This window comes from Haemorhous mexicanus, unplaced genomic scaffold (genome assembly GCF_027477595.1).
Source record: "Haemorhous mexicanus isolate bHaeMex1 unplaced genomic scaffold, bHaeMex1.pri scaffold_149_ctg1, whole genome shotgun sequence".
In the NCBI taxonomy this organism is placed as follows: domain Eukaryota; kingdom Metazoa; phylum Chordata; class Aves; order Passeriformes; family Fringillidae; genus Haemorhous; species Haemorhous mexicanus.
Genome location: NW_026776000.1, coordinates 31,892 through 43,359, shown reverse-complemented (window position 1 = coordinate 43,359; position 11,468 = coordinate 31,892). Strand labels below are relative to the sequence as shown.

Sequence of the window (11,468 nt, the reverse complement as noted above, 5' to 3'; positions counted from 1 at the left end):
CCCCAAAACCCCGAACCCCAATCCAGGACCCCCCAAACCTCCCCAAAATCAGCTCCCCCAGACCCATTTGGGGGCTCCAATCCCCCTTTATTGGGAGCCCTCCCTTGGGGTTTTTGGGGTTCCCCCGAATTTTTGGGGTCCCCCCACCCCAAATTCCACCCGAACCCCCCAAATCTCCCCCGCCCCAATCCAAGACCCCCCAAAAGCCCCCAAATCAGCACCCCCAGACCCTTTTTGGGGCTCAAACCCCCCTTTATTAACCCTCGCTCCCTCCCTGCTGGGATCCGCGGGGGTTTTGGGGTTCCCCCGAATTTTTGGGTTCCCCCCACCCCAAATTCCACCCGAACCCCTCTAATCTCCCCCTCCTCAATCCAAGACCCCCCAAAACCCCGAACCTCAATCCAGAACCCCCCAAACCCCCCAAATCAGCACCCCCAGACCCATTTGGGGGCTCCAATCCCCCTTTATTGGGAGCCCTCCCTGATGGAGTTTTTGGGGTTCCCCCGAATTTTTGGGGTTCCCCCCCACCCCCAATTCCACCCGAACCCCTCAAAACTCCCCCTCCCCAATCCAGAACCCCCCAAAAACCCCCAAATCAGCACCCCCAGACCCTTTTTGGGGTCAAACCCCTTTATTGACTCTCGCCCCCTCCCTGCTGGGACCCGCGGGGATTTTGCGCTTCCCCCGAATTTTTGGGGTTCCCCCCACCCCAAATTCCTCCTGAACCCCCCAAATCTCCCCCTCCCCAATCCAGAAACCCCCAAAACCCCCCAAATCAGCACCCCCAGACCCATTTTGGGGCTCAAACCCCCCTTTATTGACTCTCACACCCTCCCTGCTGGGACCCGCGGGGATTTTGGGGTTCCCCCGAATTTTTGGGGTTCCCCCCACTCCAAATTCCACCCGAACCCCCCAAATCTCCCCCAATTCAATCCAAGACCCCCCAAAACCCCGAACCCCAATCCAAGACCCCCCAAACTCCCCAAATCAGCACCCCCAGACCCATTTGGGGGCTCAAACCCCCCTTTATTGACCTTGGTCCCCCCCTCCCCTTCCCTTGGGGTTTTTGGGGTTCCCCCGAATTTTTGGGGTTCCCCCCACCCCAAATTCCACCCGAACCCCCCAAATCTCCCCCTCCCCAATCCAGGACACCCAAAAACCCCCAAATCAGCACCCCCAGACCCATTTTAGCGCTCAAACCCCCCTTTATTAACCCTCGCTCCCTCCCTGCTGGGACCCGCGGGGGTTTTTGGGCTTCCCCCGAATTTTTGGGGTGCCCCCACCCCAAATTCCACCCCAACCCCCAAATCTCCCCCTCCTCAATCCAAAACCCCCCAAACCCCATAAATCAGCACCCCCAGACCCATTTTAGGGCTCAAACCCCTTTTATTGCCTCTCGCTCCCTCCCTGCTGGGACCCGCGGGGGTTTTGGGCTTCCCCCGAATTTTTGGGGTTCCCCCCACCCCAAATTCCTCCTGAACCCCCCAAATCTCCCCCTCCTCAATCCAAGACCCCCCCAAACCCCGAACCCCAATCCAGGACCCCCCAAACCCCCCAAAATCAGCACCCCCAGACCCATTTGGGGGCTCCAATCCCCCTTTATTGACCTTGGTCTCCCCCCTCCCCTTCCCTTGGGGTTTTTGGGGTTCCCCCGAATTTTTGGGGTTCCCCCCACCCCAAATTCCACCCGAACCCCCCAAATCTCCCCCTCCCCAATCCAAGACCCCCCAAACCCCCCAAATCAGCACCCCCAGACCCTTTTTAGCGCTCAAACCCCCCTTTATTGACTCTCGCTCCCTCCCTGCTGGGACCCGCGGGGGTTTTGGGGCTTCCCCCGAATTTTTGGGGTTCCCCCCACCCCAAATTCCACCCGAAGCCCCCAAATCTCCCCCTCCTCAATCCAGGACACCCCAAAACCCCGAACCCTAATCCAGGACCCCCCAAACCCCCCAAATCAGCACCCCCAGACCCATTTGGGGGCTCCAATCCCCCTTTATTGACCTTGGTCCCCCCCTCCCCTTCCCTTGGGGTTTTTGGGGTTCCCCGAATTTTTGGGGTTTCCCCCACCCCAAATTCCTCCTGAACCCCCCAAATCTCCCCCTCCTCAATCCAAGACCCCCCAAAACCCCCAAATCAGCACCCCCAGACCCTTTTTGGGGCTCAAACCCCCCTTTATTGGGAGCCCTCCCTGGAAGGGTTTCCCTGGAGGTTTTCGGGTTCCCCCGAATTTTTGGGGTTCCCCCACCACAAATTCCACACGAACCCTCCAAATCTCCCCCTCCCCAATCCAGGACACCCCAAAACCCCGAACTCCAATCCAGGACCCCCCAACCCCCCCCAAATCGGCACCCCCAGACCCATTTGGGGGCTCCAATCCCCCTTTATTGGGAGCCCTCCCTGATGGAGTTTTTGGGGTTCCCCCGAATTTTTGGGGTTACCCCACCCAAATTCCACCCCAACCCCCCAAAATCTCCCCCTCCTCAATCCAAGACCCCCAAACCCCCCAAATCAGCACCCCCAGACCCATTTGAGGGCTCCAATCCCCCTTTATTGACCTTGGTCCCCCCCTCCCCTTCCCTTGGGGTTTTTGGGCTTCCCCCGAATTTTTGGGGTTCCCCCACCCCAAATTCCACCCGAACCCCCCAAATCTCCCCCTCCCCAATCCAAGACCCCCCAAACCCCCCAAATCAGCACCCCCAGACCCTTTTTAGCGCTCAAACCCCCTTTTATTAACCCTGGCTCCCTCCCTGCTGGGACCCGCGGGGATTTTGGGGTTCCCCCGGATTTTTGGGGTTCCCCCCACCCCAAATTCCACCCGAAGCCCCCAAATCCCTCCCCCTCCTCAATCCAGGACACCCCAAAACCCCGAACCCTAATCCAGGACCCCCCAAACCCCCCAAAATCAGCACCCCCAGACCCATTTGGGGGCTCCAATCCCCCTTTATTGACCTTGGTCCCCCCCTCCCCTTCCCTTGGGGTTTTTGGGGTTCCCCCGAATTTTTGGGGTTCCCCCCACCCCAAATTCCACCCCAACCCCACAAATCTCCCCCTCCCCAACCCAGAACCCCCCAAACCCCCCAAATCAGCACCCCCAGACCCTTTTTAGCGCTCCAACCCCCCTTTATTGACTCTCGCTCCCTCCCTGCTGGGACCCGCGGGGGTTTTGGGGTTCCCCCGAATTTTTGGGGTTCCCCCCACCCCAAATTCCACCCGAACCCCCAAAATCTCCCCCTCCTCAATCCAAGACCCCCCAAAACCCCCAAATCAGCACCCCCAGACCCTTTTTAGCGCTCAAACCCCCCTTTATTGACTCTCACACTCTCCCTGCTGGGACCCGCGGGGGTTTTGGGGTTCCCCCGAATTTTTGGGGTTCCCCCACCCCAAATTCCACTCCAACCCCCCAAATCTCCCCATCCCCAATCCAAGACCCCCCAAAACCCCGAACCTCAATCCAGAACCCCCCAAACCCCCCAAAATCAGCACCCCCAGACCCTTTTTAGAGCTCAAACTCCTTTTATTAACCCTGGCTCCCTCCCTGCTGGGACCCGCGGGGGTTTTGGGGTTCCCCCGAATTTTGGGGTTCCCCCCACCCCAAATTCCACCCGAACCCCCCAAATCTCCCCTTCCTCAATCCAGGACCTCCCAAAATCCCGAACCTCAATCCAGAACCCCCCCAAACCCCCCAAATCAGCACCCCCAGACCCATTTTTGGGGCTCAAACCCCCCTTTATTGACCTTGGTCCCCCCCTCCCCTTCCCTTGGGGTTTTGGGGTTCCCCCGAATTTTTGGGGTTCCCCCCACCCCAAATTCCACCCCAACCCCCCAAATCTCCCCCTCCGCAATCCAAGACCCCCCCAACCCCCCAAAACCAGCACCCCCAGACCCATTTTGGGGCTCAAACCCCCCTTTATTGGGAGCCCTCCCTGGAAGGGTTTCCCTGGAGTTTTTGGGCTTCCCCCGAATTTTTGGGGTTCCCCCCACCCCAAATTCCTCCCCAACCCCTCAAATCTCCCCCTCCCCAATCCAAGACCCCCCAAAAACCCCAAATCAGCACCCCCAGACCCTTTTTGGGGCTCAAACCCCCTTTATTGACTCTCACCCCCTCCCTGCTGGGACCCGCGGGGATTTTGGGGTTCCCCCGGATTTGGGGGTGCCCCCCGCGGGCCGGGCGGATTTTTGGGGTGCCAGTAGGATCCGTAGAGCTCCATGAAGAGCTCCCTGCAGGGCACGCGGCCTCGCAGGTGGGCGCAGGCCAGGAAGAGCCCGCCCAGCTTGCGGTGCAGCGCGTAGCTGGGCTCGGGGGGCGGCCCCAGGCGGCCGCGGAGCATCGGCGGCAGCAGAGCCCGAACCCCCCGCGCCGTGGCCTGAACCCCGAAATCGAAGGGCTGGGAACCCCAAAAAGGCTCCCCCAGCAGCAGCACGGCCTGGACGTGCAGGGATTCCATGGCCTGGGGGAAAAAAATTGGGGGGAAAAAATTGGGATTTTGGGTCAGGAGGGAGGTGGGGGTTGAGGGGAGAGGGGGGGAAATTAGGGGGGAAATCGAAAATTTTGGGGGGACGAGGTGAAAATTTGGGGTGAGGCACTCCAAAATTGGAGGGAAAATCCCAAAATTGGAGGGAAAATCCCAAAATTGGAGGGAAAACCCCAAAATTCGGAGGAAAAGAGGCCAAAATTGGGGTGAAAACCTGCAAAATTTGGGGGAAAAGAGCCCAAAGTTAAAGGGGAAAAACCCCAAAATTGGGACCCCAAAATTGGGGTGAGGAACCCCAAAATTAGGACAAGAGGAAATCCCAAAATTGGGGTGAAAAAACCCCAAAACTGGGCTGAGGAACCCCCAAAATTTGGGGAGGAAAACGCCAAAATTGGGGGAAAAGAGCCCAAAATGGGGTGAGGATCCCCAAAGTTGGGAAGGAAACCCCAAAATTGGGTGAGAAACCCCGAAATGGAAAGGCTGGGAACCCCAAAAAGGCTCCCCCAGCAGCAGCACGGCCGGGACGGGCAGGGGTTCCATGGCCTGGGGGAAAAATTTGGGGGGAAAAATTGGGATTTTGGGTCAGCAGGAAAAAATTCTGGGGAGGAAAAGCGAAAATTTGGAGGGGAAGAGGCGAAAATTGGCGGGCAAAAGCCCAAAATTGGAGGGGAAACCCCAAAATTGGAGAGAAAATCCCAAAATTGGGGTGAGGAACCCAAAATTGGTGTGAGGAACCCCAAAATTTGGGGGAAAAACTCCAAAATTTGGGGGAAAAGAGGCCAAAATTGGGGTGAAAAACTCCAAAATTTGGGGGGAAAGAGCCCAAAGATGGAGGGGAAAACCCCAAAATTTGGACCCCCAAAATTGGGGTGAGGAACCCCAAGATTAGGACAAGAGGAAACCCCAAAATTGGGGTGAAAACCCCCAAAATTTGGGGGAAAAGAGGCCAAAATTGGGGTGAAAAACCTCCAAATTGGAGAGGAAACCTCAAAACTGGAGGAGAAACCCCAAAACTGGAAAGGAAAACCCCAAAATTGGGACCCCAAAAACTGGGGGGAGAAACCCCAAAATTAGGACAAGAGGAAATCCCAAAATTGGGGTGAAAAACCCCCAAAACTGGGGTGAGAAATCCCAAAATTTGGGGTGGAAAACACCAAAATTGGGGGAAAAGAGCCCAAAATGGGGTGGGGATCCCCAAAATTGGGAAGGGAAACCCCAAAATTGGGTGAGAAACCCCGAAATGGAAGGGCTGGGAACCCCAAAAAGGCTCCCCCAGCAGCAGCACGGCCGGGACGGGCAGGGGTTCCATGGCCTGGGGAAAAAAATTGGGGGGAAAAATTGGGATTTTGGGGTCAGGAGGAAAAAATTCGGGGGAGAAAAGCGAAAATTTGGAGGGGAAGAGGCGAAAATTGGCGGGCAAAACCCCAAAATTGGAGGGGGAATCCCAAAATTGGAGGGAAAATCCCAAAATTGGAGGGAAAACCCCAAAATTCGGAGGAAAAGCGGCCAAAATTGGGGTGAAAACCTGCAAAATTTGGGGGAAAAGAGCCCAAAGTTAGAGGGGAAAACCCCAAAATTGGAAACCGAAAATTGGGGTGAGGAACCCCAAGATTAGGACAAGAGGAAACCCCAAAATTGGGGTGAAAAAACCCCAAAATTTGGGGGAAAAGAGGCCAAAATTTGGGTTAAAAACCATCAAACTGGAGGGGAAACCCCAAAATTGGAGGAGAAACCCCAAAATTGGAAAGGAAAACCCCAAAATTGGGACCCCAAAATTGGGGTGAGGAACCCCAAGATTAGGACAAGAGGAAATCCCAAAATTGGGGTGAAAAGCCTCAAAATTGGGGTGAGGAACCCCCAAAATTTGGGGTGGAAAACGCCAAAATTGGGGGAAAAGAGCCCAAAATGGGGTGAGGATCCCCAAAGTTGGGAAGGAAACCCCAAAATGGGGTGAGAAACCCCGAAATGGAAAGGCTGGGAACCCCAAAAAGGCTCCCCCCAGCAGCAGCACGGCCGGGGCGGGCAGGGGTTCCATGGCCTGGGGAAAAATTGGGGGGAAAAATTGGGATTTTGGGTCAGGAGGAAAAAATTCGGGGGAGGAAAATCGAAAATTTGGACGGGAAGAGGCGAAAATTTGGGGTGAGGAACTCCAAAATTGGAGGGGAAACCCCAAAATTGGAGGGCAAAACCCCAAAATTGGAGGGCAAAACCCAAAATTGGAGGGGAAACCCCAAAATTGAAGGGAAAATCCCAAAATTGGAGGGAAAACCCCAAAATTCGGAGGAAAAGAGGCCAAAATTGGGGTGAAAAACTCCAAAATTTGGGGGGAAAGAGCCCAAAATTGGAGGGGAAAACCCCAAAATTGGGACCCCAAAATTGGGGTGAGGAACGCCAAGATTAGGACAAGAGGAAACCCCAAAATTGGGGTGAAAAACACCAAAATTTGGGGGAAAAGAGGCTAAAATTGGGGTGAAAAACCTCCAAATTGGAGAGGAAACCTCAAAACTGGAGGAGAAACCCCAAAATTGGAAAGGAAAACCCCAAAATTGGGACCCCAAAATTGGGGTGAGGAACCCCAAAATTAGGACAAGAGGAAATCCCAAAATTGGGGTGAAAAACCCCCAAAACTGGGCGTGAGAAATCCCAAAATTTGGGGGAAAAGAGCCCAAAATTGGAGGGGAAACCCCAAAATGGGAGGGAAAATCCCAAAATTGGGGTGAGGAACCCCGAAATTTGGGGGAAAACCCCAAAATTGAGGGAAAAGAGGCCAAAATTGGGGTGAAAAACTCCAAAATTTGGGGGAAAAGAGCCAAAGTTGGAAAGGAAAACCCCAAAATTGGGACCCCAAAATTGGGGTGAGGAACCCCAAGATTAGGACAAGAGGAAACCCCAAAATTGGGGTGAAAAACCCCAAAATTTGGGGGAAAAGAGGCCAAAATTTGGGTTAAAAACCTCCAAACTGGAGGGGAAACCTCAAAACTGGAGGAGAAACCCCAAAATTGGAAAGGAAAACCCCAAAATTGGGACAAACCCCAAGATTAGGACAAGAGGAAATCCCAAAATTGGGGTGAAAAACCCCAAAATTGGGCTGAGGAACCCCCAAAATTTGGGGAGGAAGATGCCAAAATTGGGGGAAAAGAGCCCAAAATTGGGGGGGAAATCCCAAAATTGGGGTGATGAACCCCGAAATTTGGGGAAAAAAATGCAAAATTTGGGGGAAAAGAGGCCAAAATTGGGGTGAAAAACTCCAAAATTTGGGGGAAAAGAGCCCAAAATTGGAGGGGAAAACCCCAAAATTGGGACCCCAAAATTTGGGGTGAGAAACCCCAAAATTAGGACAAGAGGAAACCCCAAAATTGGGTGAAAAAACCCAAAATTGGGGTGAGAAATCCCAAAATTTGGGGGAAAAGAGCCCAAAATTGGGGGGAAACCCCAAGATTAGGACAAGAAGAAACCCCAAAATTGGGGTGAAAAACACGAAAATTGGAGTGAGGAACCCCCAAAATTTGGGGGAAAAGAGGCCAAAATTTGGGGGAAAAACTCCAAAATTTGGGGGGAAAAGAGCCCAAAGTTGGAGGGGAAAACCCAAAATTGGGACCCCAAAATTGGGGGGAGAAACCCCAAAATTTGGGGGAAAAGAGCCCAAAACTGGGGGGCAAAATCCCAAAATTGGAGGGAAAATCCCAAAATGTGGGGGAAAACAGGCCAAAATTGAGGTGAAAAACCCCAAAACTGGAGGGGAAATCCCAAAAATGGGGTGAGGAACCCCGAAATTTGGGGGAAAAGAGGCCAAAATTTGAAGGAAAACCCAAAATTTGGGTGAAAAAGTCCAAAATTTGGGGTAAAACCCCAAAACTGGGACCCCAAAATTGGGGTGAGAAACCCCAAAATTTGGGAAGAGAAAAACCCCAAAAGTGGGGTTTTTGACCCCAAAATGGGGGCATGGAAAAGGCCCAAAATTGAGATTTTTTTGCCCCCAAAATTGGGCTGAAAGTGGCCTCAAAATTGGGGGGTTTTGCCCCAAAAATTGGGATTTTTTTCTCCCAAAATTGGGGGTTTTGCCCTAAAATTGGAGAAGGGAAAAGACCCAAAATTTGAGGGGTTTTTGTCCCAAATTTGGGGGGTTTTGGCCCAAAATTCGGGAACAGAAAAAGCCCAAAATTGGGCTTTTTTTGCCCCAAATATTTGGGGATCTTGGCCCCAAAATTGGGGTTTTTTCCCAAAAATTGGGATTTTTCCTCCCAAAATTTGGGATTTTGACCCCAAAATTGGAGAATTTTTTGCCCTAAAATTTGGCACAGGAAAAGCCCCAAAATTTGAGGTTTTTTATCCCAAAATTTGAGGTTCTTTATCCCAAAATTTGGGGATTTTGCCCCAAAATTGGGGGTTTTTTCCCAAAAATTGGAGTTTTTCCTCCCAAAATTTGGGATTTCGACCCCAAAATTGGAGAATTTTTTGCCCTAAAATTGTGGAATGGAAAAGCCCCCAAATTGGACCTTTTTCATCCCAAATTTGGGGGTTTTTTTTCCCCAAAAATTGGGATTTATTTCCTCCCAAAATTTGGGATTTTGACCCCAAAACTGGAGAATTTTTTCCCCTAAAATTTGGCACAGGAAAAGCCCCAAAATTTGAGGGTTTTTTTCCCAAAATTTGAGGGTTTTTATCCCAAAATTTGATGGCTTTTATCCCAAAATTTGGGGATTTTGGCCCCAAAATGTGGGTTTTTTTCCCCAAAAATTGGGATTTTTCCTCCCAAAATTTGGGATTTTTTCCCCAAAATTGGAGAATTTTTTGCCCTAAAATTTGGCACAGGAAAAGCCCCAAAATTTGGGGGTTTTTTTCCCAAAATTTGAGGATTTTTATCCCAAAATTTGGGGATTTTGGCCCCAAAATTTGGGGTTTTTTCCCCCAAAAATTGGAGGTTTTTCCTCCAAAAATTTGGGATTTTGACCCCAAAATTGGAGAATTTTTTCCCTAAAATTGGGCATGGGAAAGACCCAAAATTTGATGGTTTTTTTTCCCAAAATTTGATGGTTTTTATCCCAAAATTTGGAGATTTTGGCCCCAAAATTGGGATTTTTTTCCCCAAAAATGGGATTTTTTTTCCTCCCAAAATTTGGAATTTTGACCCCAAAACTGGAGAATTTTTGCCCTAAAAATGAGGAAGGAAAAGCCCCCAAAATTTGAGGATTTTTATCCCAAAATTTGGGGATTTTGGCCCCAAATTTGGGGGTTTTATGCCCCAAAAATTGGGATTTTTCCTCCCAAAATTTGGAATTTTGACCCCAAAACTGGAGAATTTTTTGCCCTAAAATTGTGGAATGGAAAAGCCCCAAAATTGGACCTTTTTCATCCCAAAATTGGGTGGTTTTCCCCCCAAAATTGGGAGTTTTTTTCCCCAAAAAATGGGATTTTTTTTTCCTCCCAAAATTTGGGATTTTGACCCCAAAACTGGAGAATTTTTTGCCCTAAAATTTGGCACAGGAAAAGCCCCAAAATTTGAGGGTTTTTATCCCAAAATTTGAGGGTTTTTATCCCAAAATTTGTGGATTTTGGCCCCAAAATTGGGGGTTTTTTCCCAAAAATTGGGATTTTTCCTCCCAAAATTTGGGATTTTGACCCCAAAATTGGAGAATTTTTTGCCCTAAAATTGGAGAAGGAAAAACCCCAAAATTTGAGATTTTTTGCCCCAAAATTTGGGGATTTTGGCCCCAAAATTTGGGGTTTTTTCCCCAAAAATTGGAATTTTTCCTCCCAAAATTTGGGATTTTGACCTCAAAACTGGAGATTTTTTTGCCCTAAAATTGTGGAAGGGAAAAGCCCCCAAATTGGACCTTTTTCATCCCAAAATTTGGGGTTTTTTTTCCCCAAAAATTGGGATTTATTTCCTCCCAAAATTTGGGATTTTTTCCCCAAAATTGGAGAATTTTTTGCCCTAAAACTGGGGAAGGAAAAAGCCCCAAAATTTGAGATTTTTTTGCCCAAAATTTGAGGATTTTTATCCCAAAATTTGGGGATTTTGGCCCCAAAATTTGGGGTTTTTTCCCCCAAAAATTGGAGGTTTTTCCTCCCAAAATTTGGGATTTTGACCCCAAAATTGGAGAATTTTTCCCTAAAATTGGGCATGGGAAAGACCCAAAATTTGAGGGTTTTTATCCCAAAATTTGAGGGTTTTTATCCCAAAATTTGGGGATTTTGGCCCCAAAATTGGGGTTTTTTCCCCAAAAATTGGAGTTTTTCCTCCCAAAATTGGGATTTTGACCCCAAAACTGGAGAATTTTTTGCCCTAAAACTGTGGAAGGAAAAAGCCCCCAAAATTTGACCTTTTTCATCCCAAAATTGGGGTTTTTTTCCCCAAAATTTGGTTTTTTTGCCCCGTTCTCACCGGGGACTCGAAGCCCGTCAGGAATTTCAGCTCCCGGGATTTGCTCAGGATTTTCTCCTGGTCCTTCTCAGCCGCTGCTCGAATCACCTGGAAAACCCCAAACATTCAACTTTTAACCCCAAAATTCCCTTTTTTAACCCAAATTTCCATTTTTTCACCCCATTTTCCCATTTTTTTCCCATCAAAATTCCAAAAAAAAAACCCCAAAACTTCACAAAATTCCAGAAAAATTCCACCAAAATCCTCAAAATCCCAGAATAAATCAGCAACAACAAAAAATCCCCCAAAATCCACAAAAATTCTGAAAAAATCCCTGAAAATCTTCAAAAACCCCCCAAAATTCCCCCCAAATTCCCCATTTCGCCCCATTTTTCCCCATTTCCCCCCATATTTCTCTTTTTTCCCATTTTTTCCCATTTTCCCCATTTTCCCCCTTTTTATCCCCATTTTCCCCCCATTTTTTCCCCTTTTAATTCCCATTTTTCTCATTTTTTCACCTTTTTCCCCATTTCCCCCATTTCTCTCATTTTTCCCCATTTTCCCCAATTTTTTCCCATTTTTGACCCAATTTTCCCCCATTCCCCCCCATTTTTCCCGTTTTTATTCCCATT

General features: G+C 49.9%; 1 protein-coding gene across 1 annotated transcript in view; it reads right to left on the bottom strand.

The window, feature by feature from the left end:
- Positions 1-4,062: 4,062 nt before the first annotated feature.
- The window catches only part of LOC132322828 (atypical kinase COQ8B, mitochondrial-like), a gene marked incomplete at its 5' end in the record, with an annotated part of 33,110 nt that continues 25,704 nt past the window's right edge, over positions 4,063-11,468 (bottom strand). The window contains 2 exons of the mRNA XM_059837539.1: positions 4,063-4,448; positions 10,858-10,944. Coding sequence (XP_059693522.1) covers positions 4,086-4,448; positions 10,858-10,944 — 450 coding nt within the window. The remainder of the gene's footprint in view (positions 4,449-10,857; positions 10,945-11,468) is intronic.